The 18,335-nt window shown below is 67.1% G+C and overlaps 1 protein-coding gene across 5 annotated transcripts; it reads right to left on the bottom strand.

Moving 5' to 3' along the window:
* Nucleotides 1–444: 444 nt before the first annotated feature.
* HSF1 (heat shock transcription factor 1) lies at nucleotides 445–18,209 on the bottom strand. Of its 5 annotated transcripts, XM_051831198.2 has the most exons (15): nucleotides 17,905–18,208; nucleotides 9,162–9,232; nucleotides 4,856–4,964; nucleotides 4,487–4,623; nucleotides 4,256–4,380; nucleotides 3,344–3,419; nucleotides 3,203–3,264; nucleotides 3,018–3,114; nucleotides 2,793–2,929; nucleotides 2,438–2,707; nucleotides 2,033–2,119; nucleotides 1,364–1,469; nucleotides 1,227–1,292; nucleotides 1,067–1,136; nucleotides 445–968 (listed from the first exon to the last, which is right to left on the bottom strand). In XM_051831198.2, the coding sequence occupies exons 2-15, from the start codon at nucleotides 9,183–9,185 to the stop codon at nucleotides 763–765; spliced, it is 1,572 nt and encodes a 523-aa protein (XP_051687158.1). In that variant the 5' UTR covers nucleotides 9,186–9,232; nucleotides 17,905–18,208; the 3' UTR covers nucleotides 445–762. The 5 variants fall into 5 exon arrangements, with proteins under 5 accessions (XP_051687158.1, XP_051687155.1, XP_051687156.1 ...); XM_051831195.2 differs by lacking the exon at nucleotides 9,162–9,232; XM_051831196.2 differs by lacking the exons at nucleotides 1,227–1,292; nucleotides 9,162–9,232 and having other exon boundaries at nucleotides 17,905–18,209.
* Nucleotides 18,210–18,335: the final 126 nt, after the last annotated feature.

Below are 18,335 nucleotides of genomic sequence, written 5' to 3'. Positions count from 1 at the left end.
CCAGCAGCACTGTGTGATTGGTCCTGAGGCGCCACCATGGCCCTGGGCCCTGTGGGCCGCAGAGGAAGCCATGTTGTGGCAGAGGCCTTGGTGGTAGGGGTGGCTGTGGGGCCCATTCCTGCCTTCCCTGGGCACGGTGGGTTTCTGATTGCTGTGCAGCCATCTTGGTGGTGGGCAGTCCCGCTGCACGGCCCACACCTCTGCTGTCCTGGGGGAGGCGGCATCTCCCAGTGGCCAGTGTCCTGGGCCTGCCAGGATGGGAGCAGCTGTGGGGCTCCCAGACCCAACTCCCCTGCGCACAGCCTGACGGGGAGCTGGGGCCTCGCCCCGGGCTCTGGAGCAGCGCCGTGGGTGCCCACCTGACACATGCGAGAAGGCCCTCCCATGCCCGTCCTCACTGTAGCCCGCCCGCCTCGCCACCAGGGGCAGGAAGCACACAGAGGCTGCAGCCTAGAGCCCGTCCATTTATACAGCATCGCTGCCTGTCTCGTCTCCGTCTGTCCACCTGTGCGTCTGTGTCTGGAAGGGGAGGGGTACCCTCATGTAAAAACCAAAATACACCTCTGAGCAAGCCGCAGGCCAGTCCAAGTTGGCTGTAAAGCTCCAGCCAAACCCCTGGACGCCGGGAAGGGGCAAAGGCAACTCTGGCTCCTGCCTGGAGGCACTGCCCACCCCAAGCGCCTGTCCAGCTGCCCCGAGCCCAGCCCTGCACTGGGGGTGGCGGTGGGCAGGCCCTGGGTGGCCCAGCTCCCCCCAGGGCCTCTAGGAGACGGCAGGGTCCTTGGCTTTGGGGGGCTCGGAGCCTGTCAGCAGGGATATGGTGGGGTCGTCTGAGTAGTCGTCCCCTTCGGAGAAGTAGGAGCCTTCCCCCAGCTCGAAGAGCACGGGCAGCTCGCTGCTCCCTGTGTCCACGGCGTCCGGGTCCAGCAGGAGCAGGGGCTGCGCTGTGTAGTGGACCAGCTGCTTTCCTGTGTGGGGGACAAGGCAGGGTGGTGGTGGGCAGGGGGCAGGGGGCAGGGGGCAGGGATGGGGGCTGCGGTTGGTGTGGAGCCGAGTCTCAGCTCACCTGAGTCCGGGCTGCTGTTCTCTGCCTCGAGAGGCCTGGGGGGCTCCTGGGGAGACAGGAGCTCCTGGATCTGTGGGGGGATGGGGTGTTGTGGGAGGGACATTGTGAGGGTCCCTGCTGGTTCTTGCACCTGCCCCCTCCCTCCTGCCCGCCTACGCACACTGGCCAGGCTGTTGTCAAGGTCAGGCAGGTTCATGTCAGGCAGCGTCACCGAGGGGCTGAACAGCTGCGGGAGGAGGGAGGGAAGTCAGGGCCCAGCTGGGGAGGGGGCAGGGGGCGGGGTGGGGCAGGACTCACGTCCAGCAGGGCGCTGGTGTCCACGCTGAAGCCGTGACTGGTTAGCATGGTCTGCAGGTTATCCAGATTGGAGTCCATGGCATCCAAGTGGTCACTGAGCTCGTTCCTGGCCCGGGGTGAGTGGGCAGGTGAACCAGCGCCCCAGCTTCCCTGCCCAAATGTGCTCCTGGGGGAGAGGGGCTCCCCATGACCACACCCCCGCAGGGTGCCCAGCAGAGGCTGGGTGGGGGCGCGGAGAGCTAGGAGATGGGAGACTTGGGCTGGGCCGAGACAGTAGCTGGCTGGGGGGTGTCTTGTCTAGAAGTGTGATGGTAGCTCAAGAGTGTTATCAGGCCGACGGTGTCACCACTGCGTTTGGAAGGTGATGAGGAGGGACCTGTGGGGCCGTGGGGCCGTGTCGGCTCCACCCCAGAGTTGCTGCGAGGCCGTGGCTGAGGAAGCCCTGGGTCCCTGTGGCATGGGTGGGCTGGCTGGGCCAGCACAGAAGCCTGCACCCTGCTTTCGCCAGCCACAGGGCCAGGCTGGGGCCCAACCCCGGTCCAAGACAGTGAAGATGCAGCGCCGGGGCGGCCCCCCGCACCAGGCAGGGCCTAGTGCCGCACCCAGGCTGGGGGAGGGGCCCGAGGTCTGGCGGAGCCCTCCTCCCTCCCCAGAGGGGGCAGCGCTAACCCTGGCTGGACTCGGCCATGCAGAGAGGAGGAGGAGGGGCAGGGGAAGAGGCGGGCGACCCCAGACATCTGTGGAGCGCGAGCCACACTGCAAGATACAAAGACAAGAGCCCCCATTGCAGGCGGGGGCCGGCAGGCTGCGCCCGCGGTCCTCGCACTCCGCGGCTGGGGCGGGGCGGGGCAAAGAGCTGGAGAGCAGGTGCTCCCAGGGTGCTCTGCCAGGGGTGCCCTGCGGTGCCAGCGGCTCTGGGAGCTGTGCGGGCCCCCCAACCTCCCCCAGCCCGAAGTCTGGTGGGAGCCAGGCCTGTCCCTCTCGCCCCTGGAAGCCTGAGGCTCAGCCGCGAGTCCAGCCTCGTTGCCCACCCTGGGCCCAGCCCTCCAGGAGTGGGGTGGGAGTGGCACTCACTTGTCCAGGCAGGCTACGCTGAGGCACTTCTCGGGGGCGGAGCGGGGTGAGGGCGAGGGGGGGCGACCCCCTGCGTCCGGGAGGGCTGAGGCTGAGGCGGCTGTGGGGGCGGGTTCGCTCTCCCGCAGGATGGAGTCGATGAAGGTGGTCGGGGACAAGGGGGTGTCCACAGACGACGGGCACCCGGGACTCGCCTCCTCCACCCGAGGGCTCCGAGGTGGGCTCGGGGGCTCCTCCTTAACTCGCACCAGGGAGCTGCTGGATAGAGGCCTGGACGGTGGGGTGGCGCCGCGTCAGCAGGAGCCCTGCTGGTCCCACCTCCCCACAGCCCTGCCTTGGGCCCACAGAGCCCCACCTCTCATCTGCGCTCACGCCTGAGGAGCCCAGGGGGCTGGAGGGGGCCAGCTCAGTGATGTCGGAGATGATGGGCCCGGAGCTGGCGACGGCGTCTGCCGCGTAGAGGCTGGAGCCGCTGTAGGCCGGGGCCGGGGCCTGCAACCAGAAGCCGGCGGCTGCACGTCACACGTCCCCTGGCGGCACCCATCCCACCTGGCCGTGTCGCCAGGCCCCCGGCGCTCACCGCATAGGGGCCGGCACCGGGGACGTGCTCCAGGGAGTACTGCCGGCCGTACTTGGGCATGGAATGTGCAGAGCTGCCGTCATTCAGCATCAGCGGGCTGCAGGGAAGGGGTGGGGTTAGCTGCCTCCCGAGGCCTTGAGTGGCCCAGGGCCGGAGTGCGGGGGGCAGGGACCCCAGCGTCTCACATCTTTCTCTTCACCCCCAGGATCCGGTTGGACTGCACCAGCGAGATCAGGAACTGAATGAGCTGTAGGGGGGAGGGCTCCGTCAGCCTGGTCTGTGGGAGGACCATGGGGGGGGAGGGGAGCTGCTGGCCCTGCCCCCACCTTGTTGACAACTTTCTGCTGCTGGGCGTGCTTCTGCCGCAGGCTGGCCACCTCCCGCCACAGGGCCTCGTTCTCGCTGCAACACACAGGGCTGTGTCACCGGTGTGGGGAGCCCACGGGGCCTGTACCACCCGCCCTGCTCCACAGCACTCAAGTGCACAAGTGTACCCCAGGCACCTGGCACCAATCCTGCCCCCAGAAGGGCTGGGGGCCAGGTTCCAGGAACACCCGGCACCTGAGGCCCAGGAGTGGCCCAGTGGCCACGTGGGCCAGGGAAGAGCTGCCACGAGACATGGCAGGTGAGCGGGCTGGGTGCACTCCTGCCCTCAGGGCCTCCAGAGATGTGTCTGGGACCTGGAAGGTCAAGTGCACCTGGGCTATCTCCAGGTAACACAAAGTTAGTCGCTTCTGCTGGGCCCAAATGTGGGGCCCTGGAGCCCGGGGCCCCTCCACACTGCCTACAGGGAGCTCCACCGCTGCCCTGTGCTGGGGCGCCCCCGCTCTTGGGCCCTCCTTAACTCGCACCAGGGAGCTGCTGGATAGAGGCGGATGAGACGAGACCCACGCTGGCCGTCGTCCTAGGTGGCCTTGCCTCAGTGTCCCAGGTGCAACCTGTGTGGCAGGCCCCCAGCTAGGGCTTTCCCAGGACTCTGGGGTCCTTGTTGAGGAGGGGGCCACAACCGTAACCGGAGTGACCGGACCCCCGGCAGGGGCAGAGTTCCCTGCCTTAGGCCTGCGGTGGAGGCACTGCAGGTGCGCTGGGAGTGCCCCAGGGCGGCCAGGAGCAGGTGGCTGTCCCTCCTGGGCAGTGAAGAGGGTTCTGCATGGAGGGTGCGGGTGGGGCGGACACGTGGACCCCGGCACGGGACCCCCTCTTCCCACCCGCCGCTCCCGCAGCACGTGGCGACCTACTGCTTCATGGCCAGGAGCTTGGAGTCCATGCACTCCTGCCGCCCCTTCATGAGCTGCACGTCCGTCAGCAGCTTCGTGACGCTGTCCTGACGCACCTTGATGTCCTCGCTCTTCAGGGTGGAGGCCTGGGTCCCGGGGGAGGGGGCGTCACAGGCGGCCCCAGCCAGGTCCCCGGGGAGAGGGGAAGGCCCGGGCCCAGGGGGGGGTGCGGGCCGCGCGGGAGTGACTCACGCTGGTCACTTTCCTCTTGATGTTCTCGAGCAGCTGCTCCTGGCCACGCAGGAAGCACGGGTGCTGGAACTCGGTGTCGTCCCTCTCGGGCTTGACCAGGCCGCCCTGCTCGATGCGCACCACCTTCCGGAAGCCGTCTGCACAGGAGGCGGCAGCAGGTCTGCCTGAGGCCATAGGCCAGACTGGGGCGCAGCCTGGCGGTCTTGGCTAGGGGGCACCCTGTGGTCTCCCAGCTCCTGGCTCCGGCCCCTCCCACAAGGACCCTTCCCCCAGGAAGGGACCTCCCCCCCAGCCCGGGCTGCTGGCCTTCACATCCTGCACTGGTCAACCCAGAGTCCGTCCTTTGGCCGGGGCCCGGCAGGCACTCACACATGTTGAGCTGCCGCACGAAGCTGGCCATGTTGCTGTGCTTGAAGTACTTGGGCAGCACCTCCTTGGCAAACTGGCCCTGGTCGAACACGTGGAAGCTGTTGCCGCTCTGGCAGGAGACACGGGGTGGTCACACGTGGCAGCATGGGCCAGGCAGCATGGCTGCAGCCCTTCCCCGCCAGCTCTGTGATGCGCCCTCCCACCCCATGGGGTGGGGCTATGGAGGGGCTCGGGGGGAGGGGTACGGCAGGAGGAGGAACCGTCTCCCGGGGACCGGCAGACACATATGCACTGTACATGCCCCATGATGTGAGGCACCGGGCCGTGTGGCCAGAAACGGGGCCCTCACCCAGGCCCCACCTGGGATGAGAAGAGCCACACCTTCAGGCCCACGTGCTGGGGGCCGGCACTGAGCAAGCCCGATTCCCGTCGGAGGGGAGGGAACGCAGCCCCAGCCCCTGGCACAGACGGTGGCGGGGTGCGCTGCCCCTCTGTCCTCCTGAGCGCAGCCCAGGCACCAGGAGGAAGGTCTGGCACAGCGTCTGTGCTGGGAGCAGCTGTGGGGGCTCCGACGGGGCAGAGTCCACACAGTGGGGAGCAGGAGCAGGCAGGGACCGGGAAGAACCAAGGGCCTGTGGTTCTGGACAGGAACTGGAGCTGCTTTTGAACTCCAGAGAGAAGGAAAACGACACGGCAAGGGGCGTGCAAGAGACGGAGGAAGGGACCCGAAGCAGCAGGGAGAGCCCCGCGGCCGACGCCCCCAGAATCCAACTTGCGGAGGGGACACTTCTTCCCCAGCGACAGCAGCGAGCCTCCCTCCACCCCTGCAGCTGGGCATGGCAGGTGGGGCTGGGGCGCGTCTCTGCTGCCTGTCCCATTGCACAGGGGCTCCCCCAGGGCAGGTCTACGGCAGCATCCAGACGACAGAGGCAGAGACAGCTGTCCCATCTGCTGATTCACCCCCAAATGCTTGCCGCGAGCTGGCGGAGACCAGGTGACAGGAGCTCAAGCCAGGTCTCCCAGGTGGGCAGTGGCCTCCCACCGTTCACGCTAGCAGGAAGCTGGGGTCAGGCGCCAGAGCCTCTGCCATGGGATGGAGGTGTCTGAGCCTCTAGGCCGCACGCCTGCCCCCAGAGGCAGCTGTCAACAAAGCTTGCTGGGGGAGACAGAGCACCAAGCAGAGGAGGCAGGCAGGAGACAAGGAGAGGCTCCAGACACCTACGGGGGCCTGGACGCCAGGGCAGGTACCCAGGGCGTGCACTGGAAACCTTGCGGGCTCCGAGGAGGCAGGCAGGGAAGGAGGTGTGGAGAGGCTCCCAGGAAAGCCCGAGGCTGGCGGGCCCCAGCACCGAGACCACGCCCTCTCCTACAAGGGAGCCGAGGAGGTCAGATGATCAGAGCTGTGAGAGGCGAAGCCCCTTCCTCAGACCCTGCCTGGGCCACAGGACGCAGCGCGGGGCTGCACAGAATCAGCGACCACAACTCCAGGGAGGATGTCTCACTGTCTCATCTCCAGAGCCGCCCCATCAGGCCCAGCAACAGCCAGTTTCCAGCAAGCAAGCAAGCGAGAAGGGGTGGGTAGAGCCGCCGCCTGCAGTGCCGGCATCCCGTATGGGCGTCGGCTCAGGTCCCAGCTGCTCCACCTCCGGTCCAGCTGGGAAAGCAGTAGAGGATGGCCCAAGTCCTTGAGCCCCGGCACCCATGCGGGAGACCTGGAAGAAGCTCTTGGCTTGCAGCTCTGGCTGTGGCGGCCATCTGAGGAGTGAACCAGCAGATGGAAGACCTCTCTCTCTCTCTCTGTGGCTCTCAAGTAAATAAAAAATAAATCTTAAAAAAAAGAAAAGCAGAACAGAAAGTCCCCCACGCAGGAGCTGGCGCTTGGTGCAGCGGGCTAAGCTGCCACCTGGGACACTGCACCCACAGAAGCGCGGGGCCAAGTCCCGGCCGCTCCATGCAGGGCCCAGCGCCCTGCTGACTTGCCTGGCAGAGTGGGGGACAGGCTCCTGGCTCTGGCCCGGGCCACCTGGGGAGCGGATCTGCCAGCAGAGCCTGCTGGGGCTGAGGATTTCCTTGACGTGAGGCTCATACCAGGGACCTAACCCGTTTAAGCGTCGTGGGCGCTGGGCAGCTGGCTTGCGAGGACCTGGCCCACTTCACCTAGGGTGCGAATCCACATGCGTGCAGACGCAGTCTCCGGCCACAGCGGGGGTGCACTGGGGCCCCCCACGGCATCCTGCAGACCTGCAGATGAAGGGCTCCTGCCCAAGACTCGGGCCCGAGGACGTCACGGAGCAGCGGCAGCCTGAAGCTCCCTCCTCTGCTCGGCGGGTGACTGCACCCCTTCCCTCTGTCCCTGGGGCTCTGTGCTCTAACTCAGAGCGATGCCTGGAATCCGGTGACCCATCGCACTACTTCACAGAACCCTCACAGCCGTGAGCCTGACACGAGGAGAGAGGCTCTGGGCCCGCTGCCTCCTCCAGCCGGGCTGTCCACCCGGCCCAGAGCTGGACAGAGCCTCAGGAGACGGCGGGGACGGGAGGCTGACGTGGGCTTGGGCCCAGGACCTGAGAGGTGAAGCCCGCCTCCGGGCACCAGCTCCAGTTCCACGCAGCTTCCTAACGCACCTGGGCGCGCTGCCACTCACGGGGGAGACCCGGATGGAGCTCTGGGCTCCTGGCTTCGTCTGGCTCAGCCCCGGCTGTTGGGGGCATTTGGGCAGTAAACTGGTGGAGAGAAGCTCTCTCTCTCTACTGCTGTACCTTCCAAGTAGATGAAAATAAGGAAACTTTTTTTTTTTTAAAGTGCATTCTGGAAAAAACCCAGACATCGGGTGTGGGGAGGGCACGAGGCTGCAGGGCTGAGGCGAGGCGGTGCCAGGATCGCAGTCTACGCAGAGGGGCCGCAGCAGTTCTGAGCCAGCAGGAACGGGGGAGATGGCATGGGTCCTTGAACTCATCCTTCCCCAAGTCTTGTTTCTTCCTTCCTTCTTTTAAAAGAATGGTTGTTTCTATTTATCTATTTTTATTTATTTATTTTTTTGACAGGCAGAGTGGACAGTGAGAGAGAAAGAGACAGAGAGAAAGGTCTTTCTTTGCTGTTGGTTCATCCCCCAATGGCCGCTGCAGCTGGCGCACTGTGCTGATCCGAAGGCAGGAGCCAGGTACTTATCCTGGTCTCCCATGGGGTGCAGGACCCAAGCACTTGGGCCATCCTCCACTGCACTCCCGGGCCACAGCAGAGAGCTGGCCTGGAAGAGGGGCAACCGGGACAGAATCCGGAACCCCGACCGGGACTAGAACCTGGTGTGCCGGCGCTGCAAGGCGGAGGATTAGCCTAGTGAGCCGCGGTGCCGGCCTCTTTATTTTTAAATATGTATTTATTTGAGAGGGAGGGAGGGATCTTCTGACTGCTGGTTTACTCTCCAAATGACTACAACAGCTAGGGCTGGGCAGGGCCAGAGCCAGGAGCTTCCTCAGGGTCTCCCGTGTGGGTGCAGGGCCCAAGCACTTGGGCATCTCCTGCTTTCCCAGGTGATCTAGCAGGGCGCTGGACCATGGGAGGCTGGCACTGCAGGTGGAGGCTTAACCTTCCACCCACACCGCTGGCCCCTCTTTCAAAATCAGGAGCCTGGAACTCAAGTGCGTGGGCCATTCCCGGGGTGCCCATTAGCGGGCACCCCTGCTACGGGGTATGGGTACGCAAGTGCAGCTGGGACCCAGGCTAGCACCGACCCGGGATGCGTCTGCTCCGCTGCTCTTGCTGCCCCGCCGCCCGCACTCACTGCCCACTGCCCAGACATCACCGCCCACTGCCCAGACATCACCGCCCACCGCCCAGACATCACCGCCCACCGCCCAGACATCACTCCCACCGCCCACCGCCCAGACATCACTCCCACCGCCCACCGCCCAGACACTACCGCCCACCGCCCAGACATCACTCCCACCGCCCAGACATCACTCCCACCGCCCAGACATCACCGCCCACCGCCCAGACACCACCGCCCACCGCCCAGACATCACTCCCACTGCCCACCGCCCAGACATCACCGCCCACCGCCCAGACATCACCGCCCACCGCCCAGACATCACTCCCACCGCCCAGACATCACCGCCCACCGCCCAGACATCACCGCCCACCGCCCAGACATCACCGCCCACCACCCAGACGCCCGTACTCACCGCCCACCGCCCAGACATCACCGCCCACCGCCCAGACATCACCGCCCACCGCCCAGATGCCTGCACTCACTGCCCACTGCCCAGATGCCCGCACACCACTGCCTTGCTGTTGACCGGCCACTCACCAGTGGATGGGTCTTGGCGGGCATCCCCACTGGCTGCTGTGAGCAGTGTCACGCCCGTTTCCGCGTGGCCTCTGAAAGGACACGGTTTTCCCCACTTATCTCCACCAAGACTTGCCGGCTAATCGCTGGGCCATGTGTAAAGGCCTGCCCAACTTCCACAGGAAACCAGCAAACCTTCCCAACACGGCTGGCCCACCTGCACTCAGTAACAGGTCGGGGTGCAGTCACCGCCCACGCCTGGTGTGCGAGGTTCAGCCTCTCCCTAACGCCCACCGCCACGCTGCCTGTGGGTCTTCTCGGGGTGCCTCGGGGCAGCTGACTGGCACGGCTGTTGCAGATGCTGCCTGGGGCACCCACGATGGGAGCCTCTGGTCTGAGTCGCGGCTCTGTTCCCACCCCGGATTCCTGCTAACGCACACAGCAGCGCTGGCAAGCAGCTGGGTGCCTGCCAGCCGCGTGGGAAACCCACACGGAGCTCCAGACGTGGGCTTTGGCCGTGCCCAGCCTCGGGTGTTGTGGGCCTTTGAAAAGTAAAAAATATTTTCCTTTAAAAAAAAAAAAAAGAAAGAAGAGGCTGCCTTACAAGCTGCAAGTGGTCCTCACTTTCCCTACTTCATGCTTCCTGGTTCCCAAGTCACTCAAGGGCAAAAGGTGTTCTCCAGCCTAGAGCTCGGCTCCATTCCAGCCCGCGCCCGGCCCGAGGTGCGAGGCGAGCTCTGCCACCCAGTCCTGCACCTGGGCCTGACACACGGCGCCCGCACAGCGAGCCACTGTTCTCTACACCGCGCCCACACACCGCACCGCCGCTCCCCTCACGCCATGACGCCGCTCCCCTCACACCGCGCCGCCGCCCTCCACCTGTGCTTGAGTACAGTGCTCCCCGTACACCGTGACACTGTCCTCCACACACTGTTGACGCTGCCCTGCACACTGTGACCCTGGCCCCTTTGTGGAAAATCAGAGGCGCTCCGATGTCCGAGTCTGCCTCGTGCCTCTTCCAGTTACTGGTGTGTCCACACTTGGCCAGCACCGCTGTCCTGCCGGCACAGTATACCACTGCGGCTTGCAGTCACACTGTAAGTCTTCCGACACTGTCTGCAATTGCGTCTTCGGCGTGTGAAGCGGGTAAAGGCTTCCTGCCAGGCAGCCCACAGATGGCCTCTGGGCCGCTGCTCCCTCCGCGGGGCAGCCCGCCGCGCCCTAGAGGCAGGCTCGCAGAGGCTGCTGCCACGGCAGCTCCAGGGCCCACGCAGGAAGAAGCGGAGCTCCTGGCCAGCGGCCAGGGAAGAACTGGGCTGGCCGGCAGCCTGTGGAGCGAGCCCCGAGGCAGCCCTTCTTGCTGAAGATGGTGCCAACTTTGTGTGAAACCTTGAGCCACAAGCAGCCCAGGACTCTAAGAACCCGAGATAACAGATGTCTGTGGCTCTAAGCAGTCCAGCTTGGAGGCTGCTGGCACAGGGCGGCGGATGACTTCCTGCCTGCACTTTCAGTAGCTCGGTGCTGGTTCACAGAAACACAACCCGCTTTATCCGTGGATCTTCTCTTACGGCCTCTGCTTTTCAGAGACCCTCTGGGACTTGTTGTTTCTTATTGTTAAGCATGGAAGCAAAGTTTAATGGAGAGGCTGGGCGGGCCTCTGGGACTGCCCACGCCTCCCGTTCGTGACCAGCCGGCCCTCCGTCCAGTCCTGGGGAAGCCTTCAGTTCTGTGCCGCGGCTAGGTGTGAGCTGTGGGCAATGTGGCCAGCTCCCTGCGTGGACGCCGGCACTGCCGCCTCTGCGCGGGTGTGGCGCCTGCCGCGGGCAGTTCTTCCTTTTTTTCTGGCTGTTTTAGTTTTTCTCCTCATTGGTCTTTTCAGACACTCGACTGTGATGTGCCTGGGCTTGGTTTTCTCTGTTCTTATTCTGCTTGACGCTCATCCATATTCACAGATGTACGGGGTGGCAGCTTTTCAAAAGTTTGGGGAAACTTTTTGTCATCTTTTTTTCCTAAAATAAGACTCATTTATCTGTCTGAAAGGCAGTTACAGAGAGAGACAGAGATGGAGAGAGGGATCTTCCATCCGCTGCTTCATCTCCAAATGGCTGTAATGGCCGGAGCTGGGGCAGGGTGAAACCAGGAGCCAGGAGCTTCTTCCAGGTCTCCCACGTAGGTGCAGGGGCCCAAGCACTTGGGCCATCTCCAGCTGTTTTCCCAGACATCAGTAGGGAGCTGGATGGGAAGAGGAGCAGCCGGGATGTGAACTGGCACCCATGTGGGATGCTGGCATTGCAGGTGGCGTCACCACCCCCCATGACTTCTATGCACCCCCGTCTCCCTCTCTCCTGGGTCACAGTGAGGTGAGGCCCCCGTCTCCCTCTCTCCTGGGTCCAGGGTGAGGTGAGGCCCCCGTCTCCCTCTCTCCTGGGTCCAGGGTGAGGTGAGGCCCCCGTCTCCCTCTCTCCTGGGTCCAGGGTGAGGTGAGGCCCCCGTCTCCCTCTCTCCTGGGTCCAGGGTGAGGTGAGGCCCCCGTCTCCCTCTCTCCTGGGTCCAGGGTGAGGTGAGGCCCCCGTCTCCCTCTCTCCTGGGTCACAGTGAGGTGAGGCCCCCGTCTCCCTCTCTCCGGGGTCCAGGGTGAGGTGCGGCCCCCGTCTCCCTCTCTCCGGGGTCCAGGGTGAGGTGCGGCCCCCGTCTCCCTCTCTCCTGGGTCCAGGGTGAGGTGCGGCCCCCGTCTCCCTCTCTCCTGGGTCCAGGGTGAGGTGAGGCCCCCGTCTCCCTCTCTCCGGGGTCCAGGGTGAGGTGCGGCCCCCGTCTCCCTCTCTCCTGGGTCCAGGGTGAGGTGCGGCCCCCGTCTCCCTCTCTCCTGGGTCCAGGGTGAGGTGCGGCCCCCGTCTCCCTCTCTCCGGGGTCCAGGGTGAGGTGCGGCCCCCGTCTCCCTCTCTCCTGGGTCCAGGGTGAGGTGCGGCCCCCGTCTCCCTCTCTCCTGGGTCCAGGGTGAGGTGAGGCCCCCGTCTCCCTCTCTCCGGGGTCCAGGGTGAGGTGCGGCCCCCGTCTCCCTCTCTCCTGGGTCCAGGGTGAGGTGCGGCCCCCGTCTCCCTCTCTCCTGGGTCCAGGGTGAGGTGAGGCCCCCGTCTCCCTCTCTCCGGGGTCCAGGGTGAGGTGCGGCCCCCGTCTCCCTCTCTCCTGGGTCCAGGGTGAGGTGAGGCCCCCGTCTCCCTCTCTCCGGGGTCCAGGGTGAGGTGCGGCCCCCGTCTCCCTCTCTCCTGGGTCCAGGGTGAGGTGCGGCCCCCGTCTCCCTCTCTCCTGGGTCCAGGGTGAGGTGAGGCCCCCGTCTCCCTCTCTCCGGGGTCCAGGGTGAGGTGCGGCCCCCGTCTCCCTCTCTCCTGGGTCCAGGGTGAGGTGCGGCCCCCGTCTCCCTCTCTCCTGGGTCACAGTGAGGTGAGGCCCCCGTCTCCCTCTCTCCGGGGTCCAGGGTGAGGTGCGGCCCCCGTCTCCCTCTCTCCTGGGTCCAGGGTGAGGTGCGGCCCCCGTCTCCCTCTCTCCGGGGTCCAGGGTGAGGTGCGGCCCCCGTCTCCCTCTCTCCTGGGTCCAGGGTGAGGTGCGGCCCCCGTCTCCCTCTCTCCTGGGTCACAGTGAGGTGAGGCCCCCGTCTCCCTCTCTCCGGGGTCCAGGGTGAGGTGCGGCCCCCGTCTCCCTCTCTCCGGGGTCCAGGGTGAGGTGCGGCCCCCGTCTCCCTCTCTCCTGGGTCCAGGGTGAGGTGCGGCCCCCGTCTCCCTCTCTCCTGGGTCCAGGGTGAGGTGAGGCCCCCGTCTCCCTCTCTCCGGGGTCCAGGGTGAGGTGCGGCCCCCGTCTCCCTCTCTCCTGGGTCCAGGGTGAGGTGCGGCCCCCGTCTCCCTCTCTCCTGGGTCCAGGGTGAGGTGCGGCCCCCGTCTCCCTCTCTCCGGGGTCCAGGGTGAGGTGCGGCCCCCGTCTCCCTCTCTCCTGGGTCCAGGGTGAGGTGCGGCCCCCGTCTCCCTCTCTCCTGGGTCCAGGGTGAGGTGAGGCCCCCGTCTCCCTCTCTCCTGGGTCCAGGGTGAGGTGCGGCCCCCGTCTCCCTCTCTCCGGGGTCCAGGGTGAGGTGCGGCCCCCGTCTCCCTCTCTCCTGGGTCCAGGGTGAGGTGCGGCCCCCGTCTCCCTCTCTCCTGGGTCCAGGGTGAGGTGAGGCCCCCGTCTCCCTCTCTCCGGGGTCCAGGGTGAGGTGCGGCCCCCGTCTCCCTCTCTCCTGGGTCCAGGGTGAGGTGCGGCCCCCGTCTCCCTCTCTCCTGGGTCCAGGGTGAGGTGAGGCCCCCGTCTCCCTCTCTCCGGGGTCCAGGGTGAGGTGCGGCCCCCGTCTCCCTCTCTCCTGGGTCCAGGGTGAGGTGAGGCCCCCGTCTCCCTCTCTCCGGGGTCCAGGGTGAGGTGCGGCCCCCGTCTCCCTCTCTCCTGGGTCCAGGGTGAGGTGCGGCCCCCGTCTCCCTCTCTCCTGGGTCCAGGGTGAGGTGAGGCCCCCGTCTCCCTCTCTCCGGGGTCCAGGGTGAGGTGCGGCCCCCGTCTCCCTCTCTCCTGGGTCCAGGGTGAGGTGCGGCCCCCGTCTCCCTCTCTCCTGGGTCACAGTGAGGTGAGGCCCCCGTCTCCCTCTCTCCGGGGTCCAGGGTGAGGTGCGGCCCCCGTCTCCCTCTCTCCTGGGTCCAGGGTGAGGTGCGGCCCCCGTCTCCCTCTCTCCTGGGTCCAGGGTGAGGTGCGGCCCCCGTCTCCCTCTCTCCTGGGTCCAGGGTGAGGTGAGGCCCCCGTCTCCCTCTCTCCGGGGTCCAGGGTGAGGTGCGGCCCCCGTCTCCCTCTCTCCTGGGTCCAGGGTGAGGTGAGGCCCCCGTCTCCCTCTCTCCTGGGTCACAGTGAGGTGAGGCCCCCGTCTCCCTCTCTCCTGGGTCCAGGGTGAGGTGCGGCCCCCGTCTCCCTCTCTCCTGGGTCCAGGGTGAGGTGAGGCCCCCGTCTCCCTCTCTCCTGGGTCAGTGAGGTGAGGCCCCCGTCTCCCTCTCTCCTGGGTCACAGTGAGGTGAGGCCCCCGTCTCCCTCTCTCCTGGGTCCAGGGTGAGGTGAGGCCCCCGTCTCCCTCTCTCCTGGGTCACAGTGAGGTGCGGCCCCCGTCTCCCTCTCTCCTGGGTCCAGGGTGAGGTGAGGCCCCCGTCTCCCTCTCTCCTGGGTCCAGGGTGAGGTGAGGCCCCCGTCTCCCTCTCTCCTGGGTCACAGTGAGGTGAGGCCCCCGTCTCCCTCTCTCCTGGGTCCAGGGTGAGGTGAGGCCCCCGTCTCCCTCTCTTCTGGGTCACAGTGAGGTGAGGCTCCCGTCTCCCTCTCTCCTGGGTCACAGTGCGGTGAGGCTCTGCTGATCACTCCAGGGACTGGCACAGCCTGTGCAAGATTCCAGAAAAGCTGGGAGGACAGCACCTGGAGTCCTGCAGGCCCCTGCTGTGATCTCCCGTGTCCACTCCACGTGCTTTCAGACCCTGCCAGCTTTCAGGGAGCCTCACGGCTCCGAGGGGGCTGGTCAGTTATCCTGCAGGCTGCCCTTCAGTCTGGACTTGTTGATGTTTTCTCGTGATGAGCGCGGTCATCCGTGTTTTCAGGAGGCAGAGCACGGAGCTGAAGTGGACGGCACAGGCAGCTGCCACGCACACCATCGCTCCCTGGGAGCAAGTCCGCTGGCCCCACGCCTCCTCGAGGGGCCGTCCACTCGCAGAACTCGCCACTCTGCTGGGGACGCGCTCCAGCGCGCGACTTTCCGCCCGTCTCCTGTTCCTGCTCTACGTCCTGCAGCGCACAGCGCACTCTCCACCCTCACTCACGCCCTTCCGGCCAGTCCGGGTCTCCCGCTGCGGACGGGTCTCTCTGGGCGCAGGAGTTCTTCCGGGCCCTCACAGCCGCCTCCTGTCACGCTGCTCCCGCTCTGGCTTCCCAGGTGCACACCAGCCTGGCACAGCCCCAGCGGCTGATTCCCTCCAAGCCGGGGCTCGGCCTGGCCCCCCCTTTCTGCCCGGGACTCTGAAGAGGGCCTTCCCAAGGGCGACAACGTGGCTGGCTGCGGCCCCGCTGATTCCTAACATCCCAGCATCATGAGACGCGCCCTGACACTCGAGGGTTAATTCAGGGACGCCCCACCCAGGCCCCTCCTCTGCTGACCACAGCCAACTCCAGCCTGCTGACCGGCTGGAAGGGCAGCTGGGACACGCCGCGTCTCACTGAGCTGGGGGCCTGTGTGCATGCACGCTGCACGTGGAGAAGGGACGTGTGGCTTCCTTCCTCAAAGGGCTCCACGAGCCACAAGGGCTGCTGGCCACTGCCTCTCACGGGACCCCTCCTCAGGCCCAGGCTGTGTCCTGGCCACGGCAGGCCCGTCAGTCACCCTGCCCAGCCAAGACCTGCGTGCAGCGTGTGCTCTGCTCCCAAGCCCAGATGCACATGCATGGCTCGCGTGGGGCGAGGGAGCCGTGGGGTAGCCAGGAGCTGTGGGGCAGAGAGGAGGGCCGACTCCTGGAGCCCCTCCCCAGTCCTAGCTTGGCTCTCACCCTGCCCAGGCTGGCTGGGACCCTCTGCCCTGGGCCCGCGGGGTCATGCAGCCCAGACAATTCTCTGCTCACCCAGGACCAACGAGGCCAGAAGGGAGAAGCAGGGCTGCTGGGCACCAGCACACATTTGGGGGCCAACGTCCCGTCCCCCATGAGGCTCCTCCTCCTGCCAGGCCTCCAAGAAGCCTGCATCCAAGGAGCAGGCTCTGGGGCCCGTGGGCCTTGTGGGAGCTGTCTGCCGGCCCCTCCCCTCACTGAGGGGCTGGGAGCAAACACCGGCGCTGCTCTAACCCCCTTGCCTGTCCTCACTGAGCCCTACCTGCCTTGGCCCCAGGGACAGGAAGACAGTGCAGAACCTGTCTCGTCCGTCCATCCGTCCCTCCACCCGCCCGCTCCAGGGGGCGGGACCCTCTGAATCCTGACTGTGAGGCAGGTGTGCTGGGGCCCTACTGCCTCCCTCCCGGGAGTGACGCTGGCCGGCCTGGGCAAGAGCCCAGACTTGTCTTTACCATCTCCCGCCTCACCGTGCTGAGCACCCCCCGCCCCCCCGCCCACCTGAAGGGGACCCATGAGAGGGCCTGTGACGGCCACTGTGGGGCGCCCTCGCCCTGTGCCTCAGGGCCTGCTGGGAACCAGCCCACCTGGCTCAGCACAGCAGGGGGGGGGCTCGCTTCCCAAACCCCTCATCTGGGTGTCGCCCTGCCCCCAGCAGACCTGGCGGACAGCACAGCCTCCTCCCAAAGAGGCCAGGGAGGTGCTCAGCAGGGGCAGCGCTCTCCTGGCAACCTCCCCAGCCAGCCCTGCAGGGCGCTGCCGCCTCCGGGTCAGGACACGCCCACCTGCACCGGCAAAGTCTGCAACCCCACACCCAGGCCGCTTTGTAAACTGCCTTCCACCCTCTCAGGACTCCGGTCGGTCAGAGGTGGGCTCCGTCCCGGCCGCGCCCGGCCTCCACTGCTCACGCACATTTGGGCTGGGAGCTCGGAGCTGGCCCTCAGCCCTGCAAGGCCCCGGCACCAGGAGCAGGCAGCGGGGCTGAGGGACCGGCCTCATGCCCCAAGTGTGGAGCCACCTGTTCACCCGGGTCCTCGGCCCCCTCTGCCTCTTTGGGAAGCGGTGGGAGGCCTGCGGCGAGGTGCACAGACCCACCTGGAACCCCGACCTCGCGCCCAGCAACCTGGCTACTGGGGCCTGCGTGTCCCCCTGCCCCCAGGCCCCCCAGAGTCTGACTGCTGCGCCCAGCAGACCCGCCCAGGGGTTTGGGCCGGTGTGTGTGTGGGGGGGGGGGGCCCTGGCTGCCTCGGGCAGCCTGAACTGGAGGAGGATTTGCCCGGGAGGGCGCGGAGCCAGCATCCCTGCCCCCACAGACCCTCTGGGTGGTGACTCACTGCCCCGTCCTCCCCACGCCTGTGGCTGACAGGAGTCCGGATCTCAGGCCAGGGCAGGCAAGTGCAGGGGCTACACCGGGCCCCACACAGGCCGCGCTCTCCACCCACCCCACCCCTGCTGACAGGCAGCCCCGGCTCTTCGGGGAGGAGCAGAAGGCCCTCGGGCGTGGATTTCAGACCCTCCCCAACGCTTGGCGAGCTGGACTCTGGGCAGTGACCCTGCAGAGGCTACGGGCCCTGCGTGGGTGTCCTCCGGGCCAAGGTGACCAGAGCACCACTGTGCCCAGGCAGCCAGCCTGGGGCAGCGCCGCCTTCCGCTGTGAAGCCAGGGCTTGGTCTGGGGTCGCCGTCAGCTGTGTGTCGGGTCCCGGTGGCCCGCAGGGACCACGCGCCGGCAGGGCCACAGGTGGTGGGGCCTTTCCCACTCCAAGCCCAGAGTGGCGCACCCGCTTCCCCAGCCGCCTCCCGACCCAATAAGCAAGACAGCAAGGGGGCCGTGGCCGCTCCCGGAGCGTCCGCGCGCAGGACCCCTCAGAGGGCCCGCGAGGTCCGGGCCCTGCCCGGCCAAGAACACTTCCTGCGGGCTCAGGAGGCAGGAGGCGGAGAACGCGCGCAGAGGAGCCGGGGGTCACTCCCCGAGGTCCCGGGCCTCGGCCCACACACGGCCTGCGCGGCGGAGAGCGGGCCTGCAGCGCCGGGCCCGGGCCGTGCCCTCCTCCGGCCGCCCCGCCGGCCCGCCTCCCCGGCCCCCGCCCAGGCCCCGGGCCCCCGGCGCTCCCCGCCCCCGCGGGCCCTCACCGGGCTCCAGCAGATGAGCGCGTCGGTGTCGGGGTCGCTCACGAGGGTCCACAGCTTGGTCAGGAAGGCCGGGACGTTGCTGGGCCCCGCCGCGCCGGGGCCCACGGAAAGGTCCATGTCGGGCGACGCCGGGAAAGGCGGAGGGAGTGGCCGTGAGGAGGGGCCGAGGGCAGGGCTAGCGCCGTCGCCGCGCCTGTCTCCCGGGCCGCGCCGCCGCCCGCTGCGCACACGCAACTCCAGGGCCTCGCATGGCCGCCGCCATCTTGCGCCGGGCGCGCTCCCGCCGGCGCCCCGCCCGCCGCGGCCCTGGCGTGCGCCTGCGCGCCTGTGCGTGCCGGCCCCGCCCCTCCCCGGAACGCGCCTGCGCACCTGCGCGCGCCTCGCGCCTGCGCAAGTGAGGCCCCGCCCCTTCTCCGACCAATCACCAATCA

Source organism: Oryctolagus cuniculus, chromosome 6 (genome assembly GCF_964237555.1).
Source record: "Oryctolagus cuniculus chromosome 6, mOryCun1.1, whole genome shotgun sequence".
Lineage (NCBI taxonomy): Eukaryota > Metazoa > Chordata > Mammalia > Lagomorpha > Leporidae > Oryctolagus > Oryctolagus cuniculus.
This window is presented reverse-complemented; position numbering and strand designations above follow the sequence as displayed.